This window comes from Stegostoma tigrinum, chromosome 1 (assembly GCF_030684315.1).
Source record: "Stegostoma tigrinum isolate sSteTig4 chromosome 1, sSteTig4.hap1, whole genome shotgun sequence".
In the NCBI taxonomy this organism is placed as follows: domain Eukaryota; kingdom Metazoa; phylum Chordata; class Chondrichthyes; order Orectolobiformes; family Stegostomatidae; genus Stegostoma; species Stegostoma tigrinum.
The window spans coordinates 24,686,235-24,714,053 of NC_081354.1; the positions used below are offsets into that span (position 1 = coordinate 24,686,235).

General features: G+C 40.0%; 1 protein-coding gene across 1 annotated transcript in view; it reads left to right on the forward strand.

Annotated features, from left to right (window-relative positions):
• slc7a11 (solute carrier family 7 member 11) overlaps positions 1-27,819 on the forward strand; it is a 176,065-nt gene that overhangs the window by 85,735 nt on the left and 62,511 nt on the right. The window contains exons 5-6 of the mRNA XM_048545417.2: positions 272-371; positions 601-645. Of these exons, the coding sequence (XP_048401374.1) occupies positions 272-371; positions 601-645 (145 nt within the window). The remainder of the gene's footprint in view (positions 1-271; positions 372-600; positions 646-27,819) is intronic.

A 27,819-nucleotide genomic window follows, 5' to 3' on the forward strand; every position in this document is an offset into this window, starting at 1 on the left:
GTGCACAAATTGGATGCTGCCAAGTCCTAAGTTACACCGAAAACTGTACAATATATATACATCATTAGCTGTGAAGTACTTTGGGGCCTATTGATGTTACAATAATGCGACATAAATGCAGGTCTTATTTTCCAATCAGTATGAAGGATACACAGCATTACTAATCATGAATGGTTTTGTTGTTGATTAATCAGATTTCTTGCCTGTATCGGCCTCTGTAATCATATATTATGATGTTCCTGCTTATTTTCTTTCCTTTCACGTTCCACAGGAGAAACACAACATTTCAATCAGCCATTTCAAACAAAAGAATTTAACCTTATGGGAGTTCCTCTTGCTTTCTATTCTGGAATGTATGCATATTCTGGATGGTAAGACCTCTCAGTCTCTGTACATAAAGGTACCCAAGAACAGAATTGAGAAGAAAGTGATCTTTACAGAAAAAAAAGTGCTTAGCAAACCAAAGATAAACTCCTGAGATTATGCTCGCAATTACATTTCCACGATAACAAATAATTGTGTTGAATGATTTGTGTTTAAACTGCAGGAAGTTGTGTTTTATAAGATTATCCTCAAACTATTCATTTTTGTTTTATCCAGGTTTTACATGAATTTTGTCACAGAAGAAGTAGAAAATCCTGATAAGTAAGTGTCTGAAATCATTTTAATTTGAAGCAATTGTCTTCGAGAAAAGATTTACATGCTTCAGGATAATATTGTTTTCCTGCACTAGCATGAAAGATGGTGTATCACATAGTGTCCAACACAAAATCTACTTTCATCTTCTGCTGGGAGAGTAGTAAAATAAATAAACTACACAGACGCAAGAAAAATAATCTTTTAAATGATCTTTAAATTCTGAGGTGGGAGGAAGTTAAAGTAACAGAAATGGGATCAGAGAATGGAGTGCATTAAGACACAATACAATCTCTGTTACTACCTGTGCCATTTTGAGATTTGAACTTCATTAATGTGCAAACACACACTGCTCCACCTTACAATCAGTTATGCGAAGGTGGGAAATTAACCATCTCCCGTGCCAATCCAAGTCACATTCAAACTGGATTGGCAGGATAGAGGGAATCCTGAGAAGGACCTTGGCAGCAGACCAGAGTACCTACTCACTCTGTCCTTGCCCCACCAAACAAAATGCAAACATTTCCTGATTGAACAGCAGAGGGTCCTCTGAGTAAGCTGCTCATCACCATGTGCAACTGGATGAAGCATGTGCAGCAGACACATTTGCATCCTGATATAAACCATTGGACATCAATTTATTTCTGACAAGTGGCTTCCCATCTCTAAGCATCAACTTCCCAGCTCATGGTCCTAAACAAGATGGCAGCAACAGAGTATCAGTATAAAATAACATGCAGTAAACATCACCATATCATTTTCAGCAATAATACTACCATTGATGTCACAACAGCTTAGGTTGGATGTAAACTTGATGGTTTTTATTCTTTTATTCTTTCATGGGATAGCTGGCAAGGCCAGAATTTATTGCTTATGCTAATCACTTTTGCATTGAGTGGTTTATTGGGCCATATGAAATGTCAATTTAAAGTCAACCATATTGTTGTTGGTCTGGAATCATATGTATTGAGGATGATAAGGATGACATTTTCTTCTCCAGAAGGAACCAGACAGTTTTTTTTTACAGGAATTGATGATAGCTGCATGTGTCACCATCACTGAGATTCATTTCAATTCTAGATTTAATAATTGAACTAAAATGTAATCAGTTGCCATTGTGAGATTGGAATCCTTGCCTCCAGAATATTACCCAGGGCCTCTAGCTTGCTAACACAATGACGTTACCACTATCCTACTGTTTACCCAAAAATTGCTGCTCATTGAGTCATACAGCACAGAAATGGACACTGGTCCAACTTGTCCATGCCGAACATAATCCCAAACTAAACTGATCCCTGGAACCTGAGTTCAAATCTAACTCTTGACCTCTTTAAATCTAACTTAATTCAAGGCTACAGTTTAACACTAAGAGACGCTAAATTTTGTGCACAGTGTCGATTCCGTAGTAGGAAAGATATGCTCTTTTAATTGAGAAAATTATGTCTTTATATTGGTGATAAGGAACATTAGTGGAACGTGATCAGGAGGACTTAACTCTGAATCTAACTCATGCTGTTTTTCTGCTCATAATTCCTTAATGCTTACCCTAAGCAAAGAAAAACAAGAAAACTGGTCAATTCGTCAGTAATATCTTCCATCATTGGCTGATGTAAAAAAAAGAGTTGTTGGTGAAAAATGCATAATTAAGGCACCTGATGATAATATCAGAAGATAGAGTTAAGCAAATAACCAGTTAATTCACTCAAACTGATAATTTAAATTCTCGTTTAGACTTTATTGTGGCATCTTATGTGAGATCTGCCATATAAATAAGAGGTACAATTGAAAATACCTGCTAATTAGCCATCAGTAGTTTTGACTTCAATAGTTATTTACTTCCAAGTGACAAGCACTTAAAGTTAATACAGGGTGGAATCTCCTTGTCCTTTACCCTCACAAAGTATAGCAGTCACACTGTTGAGAGTAGATAGATATGTTTTGCCTAAAGCCTCATAGAGGCAAGAAATGCATGATGAGACATTGTGGAATATTCTCAGTGAGAAAAACACAGGGGAGTTGAAGTTGTTTGATTGCTTGTTTGTAAAAATACTATGTAGTTGCAAATATGCATCTTGCATTGGCTGAACATATGTTCTTTTATATTACTGTTTTTTATATACTGGGAGTGAAAATAGTGTCCGGCACTTGAGGAAAGTAGATGGTACTAAATCAGTCACCTACACTGTCTGATTTTCCTTTCATTGACTTCAGTGAAAAAGAAAACCATGCAAAAGCAGGCTGCCAGATTATCACCCACTATTTCAGACAAAGAGTAATCTTTAATTTTGTGTAACTGTTACTTTCCTCAGCAGAGTTCCATGGCTCATATTAAAATGTGCCAAAATCATAATTTTAATAACATACAAGTCAAAATAAGTTGCAATAATATGAAAACTGATAGGCAACTTGAAGCAAACATGGACAATGACATGCAGTAGGACCTTCAGCAACACATCGTTTTAACTCCAAGATTACTGCTGCTGCAGTCTCCTCTTTTTTCAAAGCAGCAGACATATACTTAGTGACCTAGTGAATCAAATAACTGTTCTGTAGAAAGGGCTTTAAAATCGTTAGTGGTGGGAATGGTGTGGCAGAAGGGAGATATAAGCTTACAAAGCAAGACAATATAGCAGAATTACACAGCAGGAATTTTAATATCTGTATGCAGACTGGAACATGAAGGGATAGAGCATTCAAATAGAAAAACAGCAATAAATAGGGCCAAAAGGGGAAAAAATGTTAATATAAAATTACTGTCTCTTAACCATGGTTAACCAGGATAGCATCAAACTGAACCAAAAAACATAAAATGTGTCAAAGATCAGTGACAGGCCAGAAGTCTGGAAAAGTTTTTTTTAAACAAAAGTAATAATGAAGGAGAAGATAAACTTTCAGGTAAACTTGCAAGTGATATCAAAGTGGACAGCAAGAGCTTCTCTAGATATATAGAAAAAAAGGGAAGAGAGAGGCTAAAATTAGCATAGGCCCCTTACAGAATGAGCCTAAGAGGAATAATAATTAGGAGCCAAAACAAAGTAGAAGTATTGAATAAATAATTTGCATCACTTCTCATGGTAGCAGATAGTAAGAGCATTCTGAAATATTGAATTGTCAAGAGCCTAAAGTGGGGGAAAGTAAATAAATGTAAAATCTATCACTAGAAAAAAAATTAGATAAACTAATGGTGCTAATGACTATTAGGTCCCTCGGATCTGATGGGACACATCCTAAGATATGAAAATAAATAGCAGTAAGGTTAGTAGATGCACTGATAATAATCTTGGATTCTGGGAAGGCCCCAGAGGTTTAGAAAGCTCTCAATCTAACACCATTATTTAAGAAAGGGAGAGAAATGAAAAATAGCAAAACTCTAGATCAGTTGCCTTTACATCTGTTATTGGGAAAATATTAAGTTTATTGTGGACGATGTTATAACAGATCACTTAGAAATATAATGAAAATCAAGCAGAGTCACTGTAGCTTCACAAAATGGAAATTATGCCTGGCAAATTTATTCAAGTTCTTTATAAAGGTAGCTAACAAATAAATAAAAGAGAAACAGAGAATGTAATATATTTGGATTTTAGAAGGGGTGTCTGCATGTATTTCTTCTTAGTGCTCAAGTTTCCTCCCACAGTCCAAAGATGTGCAGGTTAGGTGGATTGGCTGTGCTAAATTGTCCATAGTGTCCAGGGGCATGTAGGCTAAATAGATTAGCCATAGGAAATGTGGGGTTACAGGAAAAAGATGAGTCTGGGTAGGATACTCTTCAGGGGATTGGTGCAAACTTGATGCCCTCTATCTGCACTATATGAATTCTATGATTCTAGAGGGTTGGCTTGCAAATAGAAGTCAGAGAGTTGGGATAAAGGAGGCGTTTGCAGGATGGCATTCCAGTGGAGTGCCACAGGGATCAACAGAGAGGCCACATGGTATTAAAATATATTAATGACTTGGATGAGGAAACTGAATGTACAATAGCAAAGTTTACAGATGACAGAAAAATAGATGTGAAGGCAAATGATGATAGTGACTTGCAAAGTGATATAGACAGGTTAAAGAAGTGGATACTCCATTGGTAGATGGAATGTAAAGTGGGAAACAATGAATTTGTACACTTTGAGCACAGAAGGATTTGGGAGACGTTGTATATAAATCACACAAATCTACAATATATTTTCAACAAAACAGCAATGAAATAATTGTCTTTATTCCAAAGGAAGTGGAACTTAAATAATGGGAGGCCTTGCGAAATCTATAAAATACACAAGTCAATCGACAGCTTGAATACTGTGAGCAGTTTTAGGCCCCTTATCTGAGGAAAGATATACTGATATTGGAGGCAGTCTAGAGAAGGTTCACAGGTTAGTAGAAGGACTATCCTATGGGGAGTGGTTTGGCAGGTTGGTTGGTGCTCATTAGAGTTGGAAGAAGAGAGGTAACCTTGTTACAACATATAAGATTCTATGAGAACTCAACCAGGTAAATGTGGAAAGGTTGTTTTCTCTATGGGAGAGTCTAGGGCCATAGGGCATAATCTCAGAGTGAGGTATCACCCAATAAAGATAGAAACATAGTGGAATATCTTTTCTTAGGCAGTAGTGAACATTACAATTCTTTACCAGAGAGAGCTGCCAACGCTGTGTCATTCAGTCTATTCAGGGCTGAGAAAGGGAGAGAGATTTTTAATCAGTGAGGGAGTCAAGAGTTATGAGGAGAGGGCATGAAAATTAGCTGAGAATTATTTGATCAGTTATGATCTCATTGAATGGCAGAGCAGACTCAGTGAGCTGAATAGCCGATTTCTACACCTATGTCTTATGGTCTAATTTTTCCTGAAAATATGTGAAATTTAGCTGCCATGGATCGCAGCAATGAAGATTGGTTTCTATGATAAAATCACTTAATTTGAACCAGAATTTAGTTGACTTTGTGTAATCAGGGAATAATTATTGTTTGAGAATGCCATGTTGCTAAATAGAATAAATAAGCTTAAATTCTGAAAGATAATACAATTATTCATTTTTTCATTCTGACTTTTCATTTTACATGTTACTAAGAATATTCAGGCCATAATCCTCTGGGAGAATTCCTCTCCATAGTGCTGTTTGATCACAGATAAAAGCATAATAATGAGAACAAAATGTTACTTCAACAGTTTCTCAAGAGGAGACATTTATCATGATTAAACAACAGTAATGAAAAGTTTGATGAGGAACGGGTATTCAGGTTTACTTAAAATTTGGAACATGCCCAGACATTTGGTGTTCGCACGTGGATGATAGATTCACTTCAATGGAACTTAATTAGCTGGAAAATATCTTCTCTTGGCTAGCTGCAAAACTTTGAATTCAACTTTTGCCTTTGGGTTTATGTCAGTCTTCTAAGGTTTAGGACGTGTGTGAACCTGCCTGAATAGTGAGGTAGTAACAGTAATTTATTTAAATCATTTGAATAATTATTCACCACACTCGATGCAAACTCAGGCAGATCAGGGAAAGATACAGATGTAGAGAGATCAGCATTGTGTGACCATTAAAGTGATGGAGATCTCAACCCATGCTCTGAAGGAACAGGATATGAAAAAGAATCAGCCAGAAGTATAGAGAAAGGTATAGGTTTTCAAGCAAATAGCAGAACTATCTGTCAGCTAACTGACTTGGTATATGGCTGCAGAAATCAATCTGATGTCTGATGAGATATTTGTAAGCAAGGTTTTCCCAATGGATGGAGTCCATCCCTATTGGTGGGCAGAGTAACTTGTTGAAAGGGAGGTAAGGTAGTGTTTCAGTTCACACCTATGAGGGACATAGATAAGGTGAATAGCAAAGGTCTTTTACCAAAGAGAGGGTAGTTCAAAACTAGAGGGCATATTTTTATGAAGACAGGAGAAAGATTTCCAAGGGACTTGAGCAGCAGCCTTTTTATACTGAGAGTGGTTCGTATGTGGAACGAACTGCCAGTGGAAGTGATAGATGTAGGTAAAGTTACAACATTTAGAAGGCATTTGGGCAGGTACATGAATAGGAAATGCTGAGAGGGATGTGGGCCAAATACAGGCAAATGGGGCCAGTTTAGTTCGGGAAACTTGGTCGGCATGGACAAGTTGGAACGAAGGGTCTGTTTGCGTTTTGTGACTCTATTGGTGTCTATGTTTGTGGTAGCCCTATATAGCACGGCACCTTATTTGTGTCTACCTTGCACCAGACTCCAAGAAAATAGATGTCATGGCATTTGAGACAGGTATTGACAGTAGTCTCCAGGAATTGCTAATGATATCCATCAGACTGTATGAGTTGCCAAGATAAGTGGAAAGATCAGTCTTGGATCCAAAGGTCCTTAAGTGATGGGACCATGTTGTTGCATGTGTAAAATGAATTTGTAACCCTGCATTAGCATCCTTTTCCTTCTGCTGCCATGATGCCACCATGCAATTGAGCCTCATAGTGGCTTGTGCCTTGATGTGTCAGGAGATGCCTCATGACAAGCACTTGTTTCAGGAATGTACAAAGAGACACTCCGTGTGATCTTGAGCTGGTCCTTTTGGTGGACGGCTTTGTTTATTGCAGTCAGGATGTGCACTTGGGGTCACCACTGTCAGGAGTAGTGCACTGGAAATCAATACCCACCATTTCCACATTGACCACAAAAGTGAAAGTTTGATAAAACCACCAAATTGCCCAATCTTACCCAACTGTCTAATTCAGGTTAAAAGAATAAGCAAACCACACTCTTACCTTTTAGCCAGAAAATCACTATTTATTGCAATCAAACTGTTTTAAACAATGGCACCAAAGAAACATGAATTGCTAACTTTTAAGTCTATAATGTAAACACTACCCTGACTAAAATGTCTCCATACTCATGAAAACAGACATATACAGAGACAAGGCACAAATATTAAGGGTATGGAAGGAGGAAAAGATCAGTGAAGCAGAGTTCTGGTACCAGTCGAGATTACAGACATTGATGAGGTGCTTTCCTTCAGCTCTCTTCTGATTCTTTTGACTCTTTGATGAAGACATGAGGTTGTTCACACACTAGTTCTCACTTTCACATTCACCAGTTGAGGATTCATCCTAGTGTGACTCTGAAGATGTGTTTTTTTGCCTTTTTTTCTTCCGGAAGGTAATTTGCAGAGAGAGAAAGACAAAAAAAAAGCTCACTGCTTGGAATTTTCTTTAAACTTCGCCACACACAGAAGGAAACAGAGGGGTGGGGTGGGCGGGGGGGTGGGGGGAGGTGAGGACAAGGATTTAGATTCTCTTTGTTTCTCAAGTTGCTGTATTGTTCAAACTCAAAGTTGTAGCCACTCATCTTTCTTATTTATATACCCATCCAGATGTCTTTTAAATGTTGTATTTGTACCTACCTCCATCGCTTCTTCTGGCGGCTCATTCCATAGACGCACCACCTTCTGTGTGAACAAATTGCCCCTCAGATCCCTTTTAAATCTTTCTCCTCTCACCTTAAACCTATACCCTCTAGTTTTGGACTCCCCTATCCTGGGAGAAAGACCTTGACTATTCGCCGTGCCCATGACCCTCATGATTTTATAAATCTCTATAAGGTCACCCTTCAGCCTTTGACACTTCAGGAAAAATAGCCCCAGCCTATTCAGCTTCTCGTTGTAGCTCAAAACCTCCAATCTCAGCAACATCTTTGTAAATCTTTCCTGAATCATTTCAGGTTTAGCAACATCTTTCTGATAGCAGGGAGACCAGAACTGAATACAATATTTCAAGAGTGGCCTAACCAATGTCCTGTATAACCGCAGCTTGACCTCCCAACTCCGATACTCAATGCAATGGCCAATGAAGGCAAGTGATTCAGAAGAGGAGGGTACTAAGCCAGTGCTGGTGTGGTGTGAACATTCAGCACTCTCCCGCAGAAATATATCAGCATATTGGTTAATAATAATACAAACTAGAAGAAATATTCAGCAGATTTTTGGAGAGAAAACAAGTCAATGTTTCAGGTAAATAATCTTTCAAAAGCACTTGCGGTTAGTTCGATATTGACGTCTTACATTGATGTCACACACTAAAGTTCCGCGGCACAATGAGGTAATTTCACCAGTTTCTGCAGTTAAAGTAGCACAAATTCTACCAGGAAGACACAGGGAGCTGTTTGGCTGCCTGACCTATCCAGAATCTGTCCCAAGCTCCATTATCACTGAAACATTTATCTCAGGCAAACTTATCAGTACTGGCAGAAGGGGCTATAGTACATAACTTATCACAATCAGTGAAATTGTTCATGAAAATGTTTGGAGAAGAGAAATATTCACCTGTGACACCTAATAAAATCAAAATACTGTGGATACTGGAGATTTGAAACAAACACAGAAAATGCTGGAGAAACTCAGCAAGCCTGGTAGCGCCCTTGTGGAGTGAAGCAGAGTTACCATTTTGAGTGCTCTGTAACTTCTTCAGAATTGAAAGGGTTTGGAAATTTTTTTAGTACAGCATGACTGAAGGAGGGGTGAAGGGGACAGATTGTGCTGAGGCCCAGTGCAGAAGACAAAGGTAAAAAATTGAAAGCACTGTGGATGCTATAAATCAAGAACAAAAGCAAAGTCGTTCTGAGAAAGGGTCACTGGACCCCAACTGTTAAGATTAGATTAAACTAGATTCCCTACAGTGTGGAAACAGGCCCTTTGGCCCAACATGTCCACACTGCCTCTTGGAGCATCCCACCCAGACCCATCCCCCTACAGCCCATACACCCCGCACACTGTGGGCAATTTAGCGAGGCCGATCCATCTAGCCCGCACATCTTTGGACTGTGGGAGGAAACCAGAGCACCCGGAGAAAACCCATGCAGACACGGGGAGAACATGCAAACTCCGCACAGACAGTTACCCGAGGCTGGAATTGAACCCGGGTCCCTGGCGCTGTGAGGCTGCAGAGCTAACCACTGAGCCACCGTGCCACCCTAATTCTGATTTTTTTCTTCACAGATGCTGCCAAAACTGCTGAGCTTTTCCAGCAACTCTGTTTTTGTTCCAGAAGGCAAAGGCGTTTTTAAAGGTAGTGAAAGAGACAAAGAGAGGTGAAATAGGTCTGAATTCAAGTGTGAGGAGAGAATGAGTCAACTGAAAGCAAAGTAAACAGGGCACAAATAAGTCAAGACTGTGGCGAGAGATGAAAGAGCAGAGTTTAAAGAAAATAGCAAAACAGACATCACGGGATCAGGCTCTGAAGACGTGAAATTCAGTAGTGAGATTGAGAGGCTGTAAAGTGGCTAAGTGGAAAACAAGTGAAAATGTCACTCAAGCTTGCTTTGTACTTTGTTGCAAGATTCACAAGCCAAGGACAACAATATTAGCATGAGAGCAAGGTGATTTATGGAAATGGCATACAAGTGGAAGGTCAGGGTCATTCATACAGACAGACTGGAGGCGTTCTGTGAAAAAGTTGCCCAGTCTGTATTTGGTCTCACCCATATAAAGAAAATCTCACTGTGAGTAGTAATTTCAATAGACTAGAATGAAAGAATTGCAAGTCAAAACTTTGAGATCTTGGACAGTGAGGAAGGAGGAGATGAATAGGCAAGGATATCACCTTCTGTCAAATGAAATACTGTTTTGAATCTATTAGCAATTAGTAAGCAATATATGAAGCTTCTTGTTTTATATTTTCATGTGGCTAAGGATAGTGGGAGATGAGAGCTTCTCATTTCAATCAAAATTCAAAAAGCATCCTCCAGTGGATTTGGGGCGGCACGGTGCTGCTGCCTCACAGCACCAGGGACCCAGGCTCAGTTCCACACTCAGGCGACTGTCTCTGTGGAGTTTGCACGTTCTGCCCGTGTCTGCGTGGGCTTATTCCAGGTGCTCTGGTTTCCTCCCACAGTCTAAGGATGTTAGTTGAATTGACTGTGAGATACAGTAAGTAGGTAAGTGGGTGAGTCTGTTTAGGATGTTCTTTGAAGGATTGGTGTGAACATGTTGGGCTGAATGGCCTGCTTCCATACAGTAGGGATTCCATGATCTTCAGGGCAGCAGCAATGTCGAGTTTCATGTCTTTTGGTTTATATAACACTGTTGGGGCCAATCCCTTCTCCTGAGTCAGTTGACAGCAAGGCCTCCGTCGCAGATCACAGCTCGTAAGCTGGTAACTGTGAGCTTGTCATTTCAATTGCCCATGTATAAATTCTGGAAAATGTCAGCTTTCTCCACTTCATAATAGGTTTCAGCTTCCCCAGGAATGAGAGCCAAATGAAACCAAGTACAGCCCACAGCAAGGATTTTTGCACTGCAGAATATTTCACAGTGCCAAAAGAAACTATCACTGAAAGAAAAGTCATCTGTACTTTGCTTCCAAGTGCTTCAAATTACCTGGGGCATGTTCTGTTAAAGCCTGACTGATTTCTGCAAATTTTCATTTATTTAGATGTTGTGATGTATATTTTCATGTTTATATTGTCAATTATACATGTGCTGCTGTAGTTTTGCCTCTGACAATGAGTGCTACAGTCATTGAGTCACAATTTAAATATAATGTAGACTGTCAGTTTGAATGTTTTTTTTATTTTAATAAGAAAACACTACTCTTGCAATATCAACATGAAGCTAAATTTCAGTCATAAATTTGCTTCTTTCAGTTAATTTCTGCCAACTTTTCCCCAGTTAATTATCTGTAATGTTTTTCAGAACTTTCTAACACTTTTTACCCATGCACATATTTATCCCAGCTGGATTGCCGCGACATATTTTTTCAAGTAAATTATGTGATTAGGAGTTGTATTTACCAAAGCTGTGCTTTAATGACGGTAATACTGCAGAAGAGAAGTTTTATAACAAACATGTGATAAAATTTAATAGCAGACTAACTTCCAAGTTACATAAGTAGACTACATGTCTGAGCACAGTGCGCACAAACATTTGGAAGAAGAAATATTAACAACAATTGAATAGACCCAAAGTGTGTGATACCATGAACAAAATTTACTCTGTCTATACATTATGTTGGGTTAGTTGGCAGCGCTTCAAGGAGGAGCAAGACTTGTGTTTGTATAGCAACCTTTGAATAGTAAATGTTGCTTCATGGGAGCTTAACCAGGTAAACATTTTTCAGTAAGTTTCATGAAGAGACAATGCCACTAACAATCAAATACTTGATCAGTGCCATTTATCACAATGGCATCATAGTCAGCCTGATTATCAGGCATCAACCTGGTGGGGTCTCACATAACATCTGTTTGCTGCCCTGTGGATTCTCAGGTACGTGGAACCTCTTTACCTCTGCAGCATAACCGATCAGCAGGCTCCGCCAGCCTTCCACTATTTGAACATCGATCAACCGGCAGGGAGAGTGGGATGGGATCGATGCCAGATATTGTAGGAGCAAATGCTCCTACAAATTCATCTCTCATGAAAAGTCATCTCGACTTGAAATGTTAGTTTGCTTTCTCTCTATGGATGTTGCCTGATCTGTTGTGATCGCTAGCATTTTCAGATGCCAGATATTTTCTGACTCAGGGAAGCCCTCATCTGCTGGTCAGGCCAAGAACTGATCAAAATCACAAAAGTGAATGCTACAACCAGGTAGCTCTACCTCTTTTGGAGATAACAAGAGCTACAGATGCTGGAGCCAGAAATTTCACCAGTTTTAAAATCTCCTCATCTCTGGCCTCATCCCATGTCCAACCCCCTCTCTCATCCCCACCTCCTTGACCTGACACAACCTGTCCATCTTGTCTCCCACCTATCCACCCCACTACCTGCACTTATGTATCACCATCCCATCTACTTTCACCAGCCCCATCCCTCCTCTGCCTGTTTATTTCAGAGCTCCCTTCCCCCTCCCATTTCTGAAGAAGGGTTCTGATCCGAAACGTCAACTTTCCTGCTCCTCTGACGCTGCCTGGCCTGCTGTGTTCCTCTAGCTCCACACTGTGTCAGCTGTAACTGTCCTGTTTTTGTTTTACCTTGATCAGAAACAATGTACACTTTTACAGACCACTGCGCATCAAACTGCTCAATTCGCTTTGAACAAAGTCTTCTTAACATATGTTAAGAGGTTCTCACAATGCAAGTTGCTGTGACTAGTGGTGATTTTCACTTCCATACCTGAGATGATGGAAGGTGTGCATAGATTCTGACACTGTCAGACAAGAGACGTTTGCAAATTTGCTTTCTATTTCTGTCATTAGATGGCATCAATATTGAGCTCTTAAGAATTTGAGCATTGCTAAAGGGAAAAGACAGAGGTGGTGAGAAGGTGGAGAATATGTTGTACCCAGGATGGTAACGTCTGGTGAATACTGATTTCAATATATTGACAGTGACAGAGGATGGAGAAAAATATGCGCCCTATCAACTTTGAGACTTGGGATGAAAATGAGAGAAATGTTCAGGGTAGCACCAATCAAATTAGCAACAAACTCAAGGACAATGATCCAAACCACTATTTATCCCAGATTCCTTAGTTACCTCCTAGGGCAGAATCTGACAGGTGTCTGGGAGATGTGGATTATGGTGTTATTTTTGGCTGAATTGTATGAGAAGTCCAGTGAGGCCTACCTCAACACCGCTAACAACTTTAATCAAGTGATGAGGTGAAATTCCAGCTTGGCAGTGGCCAATTAAAGGGTTCTTTTACATATTACTGGCCTTATTAACTACAGCTTGCTGCACAACAAATGACCACAAAAATACTTTTTAGCCTATAAAGCGCTTTGGGTTTGATGGCTGTGCAAGGCCCGAATAAAATGCAAGGAATGCAAATCTGTCTTTTTCTTCCAATCCAACAGAATCATTATTATTGTATATTTCAGATCTCTGATCTATGCAGGGATAACATTGGCTTGTATGTGTGTAGGCCTTGGACTAATTTAAAATACTTACTTCAGGCTTCTGGCTCTTTCTACAGAGATAGTAAGAACTGCTGATGCTGGAGTCAGAGATGACACAGTGTGGAGCTGGAGGAACACAACAGGCCAGGCAGCATCAAAGAAGCAGGAAAGTTGTCATTTTGGATCAGGACCCTTCTGAAGAAGAAGGGCCCCGACCCAAAATGCCAACTTTGTTGGGTCTTTCTATAGATTTCTTTAGCCTTCATTGAACTCACATCCAAGTTTAACAAATCATACACAGTGAGCAGCAATGACTAATGGAGGGGGTGGGGGTGGTCGAGGTGAAGGACAAAGAACAGTAATGAACAGATTCTCACAATCAAATAGAATTGAATGCTACAACTTGGAAGAGATGGGGTGGATGCAATTGTGATAATATTGTGACATGAGGAAATACTTCAGGGATGCCAGTTTCAGAAACCCACCATGCCAATTAATGAAATTTAGACGCAACTAATTAATAATTAGCCTGTAAATAAAGCTATCCTCAATAATCATGAACAAGAATGTTAGAAAAATCCATCAGGTTCACTAAAGTGTTTTATCGCCTGCCTGGTAGGTGGGGCATAAGATCCCACAGTATTATTAAAAAGAAAGGGCAACTGAGTTATCTCTGGAGTCTTGGCTTATTTTTATGACTCATGAGATCAAATCCCAGCACAGGAGCAGGGGAATTCAAATTTAGTAAATTAAATCAATCTGGGAAAAAAAACATTTATATCATTAATAGTGACCATGAAACTGTTGGATCACCATTAAAAAAATCACCAGCATCCTCTTATCAGTGTGTTCCTGTTGGGCTATGTGTCAGAATTCAATAGTCAGCACCATAGCTCAGGTTTAATTCCCAGTCATGGGTTCAGCTTCTTGGGTTACTTCATGATTATATGGTTAAACCATCGAGATTAAGCCTGTAAATGTGCTGTGTTCCTGTTTCAGTTCAATCTGTAACCATGTGCTAAAGTAGGAAAGGTTATATTCACTTTAATGGTAGAGTCAGGAAACATAATGTGGAGTAAGATGAAATGCAAAATACAATGTAACTTTCAGCCCCAGGGGACAGTTGAAACACTTAATGTTGGATGCAGTTAATGGGAAACTAAACAAATGTCTGAAGGAGAAAAGAGTTAAAATGGTTGCTTTACATGAAAAAGGGTAGGAGGAGATTTCAGTAGAGCACAAACTTTGGCAGGAACCAGCCAGGTTAAACAGCCTGTTTCCATACTCTCTATATCCCTTGTAATTATATTGAGGACACATGTTACTTTCAGGGGAAAGAAAAAAACTTGTCTTCATCACAAGAAAAGCTGCAAGACTCAGTGTTGAACCTTAAGCTTAACTAAAAATTATGATCAGCCCTCTGGAGATGGCAAATTGTCAAACCAGGCTGGGTGTAGGGACCAGCACAAAGCTGACATTGGGTGCCATAATGATATAAGGGAGGGCAACTGGCAGAAGATCGACTCCTCAGATCGCATTCCTGCACTGTACTAGCCAAGGACTTATTCAGTTTTCTCAACATGAGTTCTCAACTGTGACAAAATCAAAAATGACTCTTTTGAACTGTTTTTTTTGCAGCTAGGTTTTTAATAAAAGAAGCTTGATTTGTTTTTCTGGCTTGTCACTGGAAGTCGGAAAGTCACATTAGTGAAGCTGTTGTCTGACAGACTGGACCTAGGCCAGGCAATCCAGGCAGAAACAAAACTTGACTGTATAAATTTCAATCTAGGCTACAGTGCTCATTGAATTCTTCTATAACAGTGCTCAGTGTTTTAACTTGCAATGACCATTGGAAAATCAATGTGCAGTTGAAGGGCCTACGACGTCCTAATCTCTCTGGCCTGCATCACTAATGACTTTTCAGGGTCAGGCAGAAATGTATAATGGAAGCTGAGAAGATTCATTTTATTGTTTTATTATTTTACAAACTCCAAGATTATCTCTAGTCAGGAATTTCTAAACCATATGGTTGGTCCCTCTTACCCTTAAGCCTATTTTCACCTGACAGAGTACCCCCACCCTGAGAGCCAAATGTGTGGGATCTCCCTCTTACTAGTTATATCCTCACCTAGTCTACTGATATTGATAAGGCTCCTATAAAACTCTTTGGGATATTTATCTATGCTACATAAATGCAAATTGTTAATGGTGTAAATTCTGGCTCAAAAATGGTCCATGGAAAATGCTGAGGAAGGTCAAGACCTGACAGATATGTGGCTCTCTCAACAAACCCAGTCTGAGGGTTGCAGTGGGAAGGACCATAACAGCCATGGAATCAATGATTTTTTTTGGCTCCAAGATCAGTACAGCTCAACACAAAACATTTTTGTATGGAATATATGGATTGGGGGATGTTTTGGAACCACTCCCCCCCCCCCCCCACCACCGCCGCCCACCCCGAACAGGCTGCACGTTTGCTTGATCACATGGGAGATACACAGCACCTTCCTGGCAGCAGAAGATCTGACCCCAACTGGCTGCAATGTGTCGACTGCAAAACCCACCCAAAGATTAATGAGGCTCATTAATGAGTCCCTTAAAGATCATCATTCCTGAGCCCACTGTCATATAGTATTGGCTCAGGTACACTCCCGAGTTGGCATGAGTGTCCTGGGCCTCCTGATTGCTGTTCAGCAAACCCTACTAGAGTGGGAGTTGTGATGCCTGTTTTACACACACTGAACGCCCAATCAAGGAACCCAGTATTCAGAAGACTGGGTAAAAACTAAAAGAACTGCAGATGCTGGAAATCAGAAAGAAATTCATAGATTGCTGGAAATGCTCAGCATCTGAGAGGAGAAATCAGGCTTAACATTTTACGTCCAGTGACCTGTCCTCACAACCCTCAAATCGTTCCTCAGAAGATTGGGTGCTCACTGAGAGCTACATCCCTACTCTTGCATTCACCGACTCCCTTCCAACCTCAACGTTGAGCCCATCTGTGTAAGTCCCTTCCCATCTTCACTGACTTATGCACTGATTCCAAATAGATCCCGGGACTCTGTTTGGCAAATTTAAAACTTGCTTGTTTATGATGCCAAATCCAAGATGGCTGACAAAGATGGCCACCACTACCTGCAAATGCTGAGGTGGTGATCATGACACCAATCTGCTGCAGCAGGGACTGCAGGGGCCACTTGCTGCTGATTCCATCAGTGGCTGCTCACCTGAGTGTCCCATGGGCTACTCTCTGGATATCCTGTTGACTAACCCAATTGCTGCTTCCCTCATGCCTAACCACATCCCTGAACCTTCTGCTGGCTGCTCCCCTCCCTGTTTCCTGCCCCCTGTCCCCTTCACATGACCCATTGGCCACGTCCCCACCCCTGCAGCTCACCTCACAACGGAGATGGTTGGACCCCCTGCTGATTCTCCTTAGTCCAACTTGCCCCTTACCCTTGCTGTCCAGCTCCTAACTTCACTCAGAGAGTGGAGGCTGTGAGTGACGCAGTGAGAAAGGTGTCAAGACCTCTTTCTGAAGGATACTCTGGGTCAACAGTTTTCCTGTAATCATCTCTGGGGTATCAGTCTGCAACATGAAGAGTCACAGGATCATTCAACACGGAAACAGGCCCTCAGTCCACCAGTCCATGCTGACTAAATTAGCACCACCAGCCTGCAATTGGTTCATACCCCTCCAAACATTTCTTACTCACTTACTTATCCAAACATCTTTTAGATGTAGCAACTGTAACCACATCCATCACTTCTTCTGAGGTTCATTTCACACACAAATCACCACCTGTCAACCTACTAAACTCCAATGAAAATGTCCCAGCTTATCTCGCCTCTATGTATAACTCAAATCCTCCATTCCCAGCAACAGCCTGTTAAATCTGTTCTGAACCTTCTCCAGTCTAATAATATCCTTCCTGCAACAGGCCAACTAAAACTGCACATAGTACTCCAGACGAGTTCTCATCAAAGTGTTGTACAACCTGAACATGACATCCCAACTCCTATATTCAAAGGTCTGAGCAATGAAGGCATGTGTCCTAAATGCTTTCTTAAGTACCATATCTGTATGTGATGCAGACTTCAAATAATTATGTACCTGAACCCCTATGTCTCTCTGTTCTACAACACTACCCAAGGCCCTACTTTCAACTGTATGAGTCTTGTCCTTGTTTGTTTTTCCAAAATGCAATAAAGTATGAAGTAGCATATAAAGCTATTACACCAATCCTGTGTTGTTTCTGGCAGTGCCATTAAAGAGATTGTGGCTGTGAGGGTGGCCTCTGCAGCTGCAGTGGCAAGAAACACAATTATTCCGAACAATGGAAACTGAGGTTCCTGCTTTTGACTCATTAAGCTCCAGTCAGTGACAACAATCAAGCTCTCAGTGTGAGGCAAATGCAGATACCAGAAGCTCAAGTGTCAAGCATGGTTGTTTTTATTGTCCCATTGTGTCACACCACTGCTGTCAAATCTGTAGCTAACTGGGCCAAAAATTTGAAAGTTCAGGTGGCAAGATTAATTAATCTCATTTTGCTTTCTTTTTGGAAAAGTTCAATATTTTTGTGTCTCTGAAATAATTTAGAATTGTGCTGAGATTGAGCAAACGCTGCTTGGCCTTCTGTGTTCATCCAGCTTCACACTTTCTTATCTAAGATGTTAATAGTTGCTACTTGATGGTTTTGAAGCCCTTTACAGGAGAACTTTATACACCCGAATATCAGATCATTCAACTCCAGTGCTCTTTGAAAGAAAGTCAGAAAGCACTGGAAATATTTTGGTCAGGCTGTGTCTGTGGGGGGTGAAATAGATTTAATAGATTTGGTACTAGCCTAACCAGGATGGATGAGAAAATGTTGGGGACAGGGAGAGTGTGGAAGCACAGTTGTTAAAGTTTGGAATGTAGAGAGCATATGATGTTATTTTCTAGCATCTTCCAGTTCTAATGAAAGGCCATCGATCAATGATAATCCAGATTGTGAAAGGAAGCTGAGGGACTACGGGGGAAACTGGAAGTGGCCAAAGGCTGAACTGCAAATACATTTTAATTTGCTCTTTTTGCCACCAGGGAAATGATTTGGAAGGGGTTTAGAATCCTGAAGCAACCTTGTGATGATGTCACGCAGGTGCCTGCCACTTGGTGTAAATATCACCTCATTTAAAAGATGTGTCTGTGAGACTGATAGACAGAAACACTTACAGAATAATTTATTCACAACGTAACAGTAAGATTAGAGCCCACCATATCTCAGATTACCATGTATATAAATGAGTATTAACATGCAATAAACAGAGATGTAAATAAGCTGAAGCCTGAAGACAATCCTTGACCTTACCTTTTTCTGTCCTGAACCCAGGCTTTTAAATAGGGGTATTAACTGCAGGACCAAAGATTGACAGCCTGACCAACAGCCAGGATAGAAATTCAGCATTAGAAAGTCTGTAACTGGGTAATGGTTGGGCGTCGGAGAACAACCGAAATTGACAGGGTGGAGAGAGAGGCTGTGATAGGAAGGCCACTTTTGATCAAGAACAGAGCTAGACTGAAAGGTAGGGAGGTATTGGTGCAGGCATAAAGAGGAAGGCCTGTGATAGGCACTGACCCAAAGGGTGATGATGCAAGGCCAAAGGGGATGTTCGTAGAGATTAATTAGATCTGTTGGCTGGACTGCTGGTTATTGATGCAAAATGGTGCCAATAGCTTGATTTCAATTCCTGCACCTGCTGAGGTTACCATAAAGGTCTCCACCTTCTCAACCTTGGCCCTTGCCTGAGGTGGGGTGGCCCTTAGGTTAAACTGACCACTAGTCATCTCTGATTAATGAGAGAGCAGCCGCTTTTTTCTCTGATACTGCAGCATCTTTACCTTGCCTTCATGAGGTCAAGAAAAGAACTGAAAGACGAATCCGAAGGAAGCAGTGAACGTTTATTACAAAATACTATTGGGGGAAAGCAGCACAGAACTGAGAAGATTCTTTTTAAAACAATCCAAGTAGAGAGTAAGAATGAACCCATGTATGTTTCAGTCTATTTGATAAAGCTAATATATTGACTAATGAGCAGCCCAACTAAACCATAATGAAAATGATTCGTAGGTTGGTTGGCTACTGTACTGCCTGGTGTGGATCACAATTATGGCAGAGGGGTGTTTAACTACTAATGTGTTCCTGCCTTTGAATTGAAGGCTATAAACTAATTTCCTGTCCACATGCACATAATGAAGCTTTGATGATTTTCACCATTGGATATCTTCCACATGTCCCCATTGAGTGAGAAAGTGACCCCTAGGCAATTGGATATCTGTGAAACAATTGGAGAAAACCTGAGGCAGGGGAGACCTCAAAATTTCTCATGAGTTTGAAGAAGATTTACTGCTGCTATGTGTTCCACAGGTGAACAGCTAATTGTACCTAAACAGCTTCTTCATTTTTCCACATCCTCTTCAAACTGGCAGGAATAACAGAACAGTTTCCTGTCTCAGGAGGGGTCAAAATTACCTTTGGAGCCTGATGTTCTAATGAGACCTCAACGAGTATATGTGAACATGGATCCCAATAGCTTTTAGTAAATAGCTAAACCGGTGCAGATGTATCTGTTGAAACCAGAATTAGTGGTATCTAAGTAGTTTCCCAGCCACCTGCCCATGCAGGATGACTTCTACCACACAGATCAGTTAAAAACCATGCCCCACCGTACAGATGAGCCAGCTTATAGCTTCAATCTGAGTTGTCTGGTCAAAATTGGGGTGATAATAAGGATTTCCAATTAGCCTCACCACCGGCCTAGGAAGAGGGAATGGCAGCCTGAATATTAATTCTTACATAATGCATAGTTCATTAATGTGTGCTGCCATCAGCACTCTCTGGCTCCTTGTCTGTTGATGCTTCATCCCAAGCCATACTCTTGGCAGTTTTTGATTATGGTGGTTTATCAATGCTCCCCACTCTCAGGGGCAAAGCCAAGTCCCATGCCTCAAGTATCCAGTCCACATCAATTAGAACAAGAATTAAACCAATGCTTTCAATTTAAATAGCATGCTTGTCAACTGAGCTAACTCATCCCCAAAGTATTCAGTTATTTCTGTCAGGGTAAGAGACAAAGACAATATTTAACCCCTAGAACACCTACTGAATGATTACAGCTAATCTGAGGTATAGTCACTGTTGTAATGAAGGGAGCACTGTTGTCAATTTCCACACAGCACTTCCCACAATTAGCAATGCAGGCAAATAACATGTTTATAACTGCTGGTTAGGGGATAAATATGGGCCAGATCACCAGGGAGAACTCACTGGCTGCCTGCAGAATAGTGTCTTGGGATCTATGGGCAACACTTCTGTTAGCACAGCACTCCCTGAGTTTGCTACTGGAGTACATGCTTAGATTCTGGAACTAGACTTGAACCCCTATCATCTGTTTCAGAGGAAATATTACTACCAAGACCCTATACGGCTCTCGGGAAAGTAACCACAATTCAGAGCTGAAAAAGGAATGGAAGTTAGAGAGACAGGAGAAGGGACATGTTTAATTCAGGACAGAAAGAGCCTTGAAATTTTTTCAAGTCTGGTTAATGTTTGGCAATTCATCTCATCAATTAAACTATAGAATCACAAATTGGCCATATTTTGCCTTCAAAATTAATCTTTATACTACTATTGGAAGCAAATGTTTGAAGACCAAAGGAATAGATTTTTTCAACATAAGTCCATTGTAATTCACTTCCATTTCCAAGTGCACCTGCAATATAGTTCCATTGCATTATTCAGGGTTGGCTTAAGTTTAATATTTAGGAAGCACTCCCAAAATATTTATGCCCTCTGCTGCACAATTGTCTTTGACCTTGGAAGGACTTCAGGGACAGGCCCATGGTTATTGGAATGCCAGCAATGAGAAGGCCAAAAAAAATTGAAGAACATCTCAGAGTATTGTAGGATAACCCAGGCATCCAAACTTTCAAATTTCTCAGCGATGTTTTACAGTCTGAAATAAGACAAAGGATGCTTTAGATATTTGAGACCAAGCAAGGAAGATAGTTAAGTGAATGACAGTACCATTGATGGCATGCTAGTTACCTCCTGTATGGCCGCACTTTGCAAGAAGGAAATCAACAGCCTCATTAGTTTAGGGAGTGTAGTCACAGCTTTTAACAATACAATAAGCATTTTTACCTCCAATGACCTTGGGTTAAACATCATCTACTACTTATTTGAAATGTCAGTTCTAGTGAAAATCCTCTCTATTCGCCTAAAAGCATTCCTTCACTCACAGCTTATCACAGAGAAGCAAAGTGTCATTCATTCCTGAAGCTCTTATCACAACTGAAACTTACTTGCTTATTTGCATTTCACTTGAATTTCATAAAATAGCAGTGTCTCTTCTTGAAAGAACAAACATACAATAATCAATGTGAGAAATCTGCCATTAATGATGGACCCCCAGCCTAAGGCACTATACTGTCTATGAGGAGGAAGCCCTAAACCTTTGGACAGATACATCAGAGATTCAGAAAGAGGTGTAAAAATAGCAGCTATAGGTTCATAATAAAACTTAACATCTTGCACCTCAGTAAACCTTGCAACATGTTTCAAATTTGCCACTGCAGTACACTGTAAAAGTTTCATTCTTTCTTTGAGCTGACTGAGATAGGATAATTGCGCAATCGGGTAATGTCTAGTTTTAAGGTGGCTCTAACTGTAACACTAAGCCATTTTGCACCTTATCAAACAATGCTAACTTCTCTTCATTTTCTCCTGTGGTTTCAAAGCAAGTTCATGAGGAAGAACACTCAGGACCTGGCCCTGTTCCAGGATATGCTAGCATCTCTTTGTTCACACCATAGTTCACTCCCTCTCACCCAAGCACAGCCAGAGACATCCTCACAGTGTCATTAGTAATCCGACAGCAGCGAATTTAATTGTCACTGTGAATTTGACTAACATTGGCCTCTGGTAATACTGAGCCTAAGATAATTGGAAACAGGCAACTTTATAATCTCCAAAGTGAAGCCCAGCTCCCTTAACGATTGCTGACTTGTGAGTTTGAGATATGATGACTTAGCCTTGGTGTGTAACTACGTACGAGTGGGTAAATTGTTGCATCGTTCACCACTTAGTCCCATTACTTTCACCAGTAGTATTTCTTTAAAGTTATTTCTTTAAGATCCCCATTCTTGCAAGACCTTTGTTTCCTCATTAGTTCATTCAAAAATTATTTGCCTTCTTTGTATAATCTCTTTGCTATTTATTGACGTCGTATTATCATATTATCTGCCTTTAGATCTAAAGGCCCCAGATTTACTTTTACTAATCTCTTCTGATATATGTACCAACAGACGTGTTTCACATTTATGTTATGCTTTCTGCTAAGTTACTTCTTTTTACTTCCTTGGCAATTTCTTGGTCCTCCTTTTTGAATTCTAAAATCCTCAGAATCTTTAAATTTCTATTAGGCTTTTCAGAAACATTCTCAGCCTTGTCCTTTGTTCCATAGTGCATAGAATGCAAGTTTATTATTAAATGTTTCCAACCATTTTAAAATTGCATGATGTGTTTTTGTTAAAATGCTCAAATACAATGTACACAAACTGAAAATTGGCAGTCAGATTAACCTGTTATACAGGACTGACTACACTTCAGAAAAGTAATTGATAAGTGTTTAAGAACTTCACAAGCATACGAAGGTATAATACAACTGCTGGATCTTCTTCTTAGATGGAGAAAAGCTGATACAGTGTCTTTTGTGAAAGAAAATGGTATTATTCCTTCAATACAAAAAATAGGAAATATGCAGCAGGTTCATCAGCATCTAGAAAGAGGTTTATCTTACCTGTCCTTCACCTTTTGAGATTCTGAAGCACCTGCTGTGGATTTCTAGCAGCTAAATACTTTTATTCCCTTTTTTATTCTCTCTTTTTTTTAACTGGGTAGTTTTGCATGCAATTTCAGAATTTCTGTAACATGCTGAGCAATTCACTTCTCCTGAATCCCCAAAGTCTGTCTACCACCTATAAGGCATAAACCTGGAGTGTGATGCAATGCTCCTCACTTGCCTGGATGAGTGCAGCTCCAATGACACTCGAGAAAATTGACACTATCCATGACAAAACAGCCTACTTCATTTGCATTAAATCCATAAGCATCCACTCCCTCTGCCACTGATACTCAGTAGCAGTAGTGTATACTATCTACAAGATGCACAGCAGAAATTCACCAAAGATCACAGACAGCACCTTCCAGTCCCATGACCACATCCATCGAGAAGAACAAGGGCAGCAGGTACATGGGAACACCACCACCTCCAAGTTCCTGTCCAAGGCACTCACCAACTCAACTTGGAAATAAATTGTGGTTCCTTTATTGGCACTGGATCAAAATCCTGGAATTCCCTCCTGAATGGCATTGTGGATCAACCCATAGCAGGTGGACTGTAGAGGTTCAAGAAGGCAGTTCACCACCACCTTCTCAAGGGCAACTAGGAACAGGCAATAAATGCTGGCCAGCCAGTGATCCTACAAACGAATAAAAAAAAAGTTTTTGATCCAAATTTACCAATTTCAATGATAAGTAAATTGGTGGTAGGGAATGGATGATGGGTGTTCAGGTAGTGTTGGGGCTTTGGAGTTGAGTTTTATGTTCGAAGCGTAACAACCATTGTTTAAGCAATGTTGATGAGCTCCAAATGCTTTACTGACAGGATCACCATCTGTGAGGTGATGGATACTGTCGACCTTCTATCATTCCCAGAATTTGTGATATTCAAACTCATTCATTCTTGTCGCCCACAAAAATATTCATGTTTTTCTACTGATTGTAAATGTCCTAAAATTTGAATGTAATAGAGTCATAGCTGTCTAGATTGTATAAAGACAGTCAGTTCAGACTTTTCAATCCATACACTTTGATCTGGTATTAATGTTAATGAAGTCTTCATTCTATGCCTGGAATTATAATTCCTTTATTTTTCCTTTGATCATTCTCTACAATCCTTACTGCTTTATGATCATTTGATGTAATATTCAGTTTTAGGTTTTGTTTCATGAAAGGAATTTGTATTTTCAACATTCAACTCATAAGTAATTCTGCCGATGAGAATGATTTCCTTAAAGATGTTGCTCTATATTTCATTTACACTAAATTTCAATGATTACCCTTAGTATTAGCTTTTTAATAGTTTTCACCAACCTCACGGTCTTGATTGTGGGTGAAAAACAAAACTAGTAGTACGTTTGATTCATTATTCTTTGTGCAAATTTCTTGAAGTGATCATTCATAAACGACGGTAGGTGGTAAGTGGCACTGGGGGGGAGAGGAAATTCTCTCCTTCACACCTGCTGAAGGACAATAGTCAAAATGTCAGCCTGAACCTTACAAGTCCATGGCAACAGTATGAGGCAACGAAAGTGAGAGAGTGTGACTTCTTGAGAGAGCGGGTGAGAGAGAGAGCAATGTATGAGGGGATGGGGAAGTAAAAGCATAAGTGTGAGTTATTGAATGAGTGAGAGGAGAGTAACTATGAGGGAGCGAATGAGTGTGCATGTGGGGGACAGAGAGGTAGAATGTGTTTGTGTGCGATTGAGAGTGTCAGCACGTGCATGCATTTGAGCTTGTATATATGTTGGTGAATATGAGGGAGTGAGGGAATGAAAATGTGGGGGTGTGAGCATGTGAAGGCGTAAGGGTGTGAGGGAGTGAGAGTGTGATGGTGTGAGAGTGTGAAGGAGTGAGGGCGTGAGGGAGTGAGGCTGTGAGAATGTGAGGATGTGAGAGTGAGATGGTGTGAGATTGTGGGAGTGTGAGAGCGTGAATGAGAGTGTGAGGGTGTGAGAGAGTTAAGGAGCACAGGAAGAAGTAAACACAGGCCGAAAATGTCTAAGAGATAGTAGGAACTGCAGATGCTGCAGAATCTGAGATAACAAGGTGTAGAGCTGGATGAACACAGCAGGCCCATCAGCATCAGAGGAGCAGGAAGGCTGATGTTTCGGGCCTAGACCCTTCTTCAGAAATGACCAAGAAATTGCCATTTCTAAAGAAGGGTGTAGGTCCGAAACTTCAGCCTTCCTGCTCCTCTGATGCTGCTTGGCCTGTTGTGTTCATCCAGCTCTACACCTTGTTATCTTGGGAAATGTCTAAGTTTGTGAGGAAGTGCATGTATGTTGGTGATGGTGTGTAAGAGAGAGATTATGAGTTTGCATGCAGGTGAGCTCACCTCAGAATGTGTACCAATAGATGTGAAGACAAAGTCTGTTAGTTAAATACAACTAATTTCCTCGTGATGAAACTTGCAGGAAAGTCTGCTTTTTTCTAGCTGTGTATCTGAACCAAAGATGCAAGAAAATATTTTCATTTATTAGATTTTTTATACTTTGCTGTTTTTGATGGCCATTTTTACTAATTATTCATTTGAAATATCAGATTATTGCTTTGAAGTTTTTATTTGAAGTTCATGCTTACTGTTGTTCAAACCTTATTATTCTGAAATTTGTACGCTGTTGATCAAATCATACAGCCTATGTATGGCACTTACGATCATCATTAATAAATCCAAACAGGAAAATTTAGCCAGAGGTGTTAAAAACTGGAAATCCAAATCACATGGAATAGCTGGAATGAATGTCGTATACATAGTGAAGCCAGGCAAACAAACTAGGGTTAAATGCAGAGGCATGGATCGAAATTTATTTGAAACACAAGTGTAAGCTTTGGCTTTTAGGACAAATGAAGTGTGTCTGTGTTGCGTATTTTACGTAAATGTATTTCAGAGTATAATTATAACTGGTGGAGAAAAACAAAAGTTACAGCTTTGCGACAAACAGTGAAATTCTGATTAATTTATTTCCCTTCCACTATTTACTGGATTTAAATTCACTAGCTGATGGGAAGAGATTGAATATATATCATGGAATTAGCAGGCCCTGAATTACCAGTCAAGCAACACTTTCACTTGCAGCCATACCATTGTTTCCTACATTGTGACTGCACTTCAAAAATACTTAATTAGGTTTGGAGCATATTGAGATGTCCTAGGGTCCTAAAGGCCCTGCTATAAAAGGAAGTCTTTCTTTCTCATTTTCCTTATGATCTTCTTAAAGAAGACACTGAATAGAAAATAATTGCCGATGCGCCTTAGAACATTGTATCAGTATTGTTAGTGTAATCGAATTGATGAGTATGTGAAGCATGACTTGAATTAGTATGGAATAACAAAGACCAAAAATGGTCACCATTTAATACTTGTTCCAGTTTATACTCAATTACATGACCTCAGTTGACATGGCGTAAGGAAAATACACATTGTCAATTCAGGTAGGTAAAAATTAAATAACATCCCTGCTCCTAAAGTTTTTAGACTGTCTTTTTATTTCATTTTTTGTTGTTAAATTCAGATTCTACTGACTGCCATGGTGGAATTTAAACTCGTCTCCCCCAGAACATTACCATAATATTCTGGATTACTAGCCCAGTGATGTTAAGTCCAATTTGCTTATTACGATATTCTGCCCATGAAGGCAGCCTGACCTGTTCTTCACTAAGTAAGTCATGCAGGTTCTCATTACCATAATGGAACTTCACCCGACTTAGACTCTTGCAGGAAATCCATTCTTCTTCCTTGTTAGACTTTAATTGAATTCTTGTTAATTAGTTTTTCTTTCAAAGCTGTTTTTGTAAAAATACTTTTGTTTCAATTTGTGTGGATTGTCGCAGTAAATTAAATACAACAGCCACAAAATACTATTACTTTACATGATGTAAAATACAGCAATGCATGTTAAAGATGTAAAGGCATTATCTGACCTTATCAACGATTTCTAGAATCCTGAGCAGCATTCCACCCCAGCCAGCTCCTCCAAAATAGTAGTTTAACTGCTCATTGATCTCAGGGCTGCTTTAGAGGGCCATCTTTCACAAAATGGCCATCAATGTAAGAACACCACCACATTTTGAAAGAATAATCCACTCCGTGATTCAGATGTTTATAATCAAGTTTGTTTATAAACACCTTTTAACATCGCAACATATTTCAAGCAGCTTCTTAGCTGCCAATCCGATGTAGGTATAAAATCAAGGGTGGCAGCAAATGGCATGCTTTGAAGAAGGCTTCTAAAAGTAACCAGTAGTTTAGCAAGGTTTCAGGGCTTCGGGGAAGATTTACAGGTTGAAGTATTTGAAGACTGTGTGATTGATGAAGTTTTTTGATGAAGTAGTGGAAGGTTGACAATGGAAATGCAATGGTAGCTATCTGTATGGATCTTAAAAATGGTATTTGACAATGTACAACATAAAAGACTTGTTAACAGAATCAAAGTTTGTGGAATAGTAAGACCAATGTCACCTTGATAATCATTGGTTAGTGAAGTGAAGGGTGGTAGAC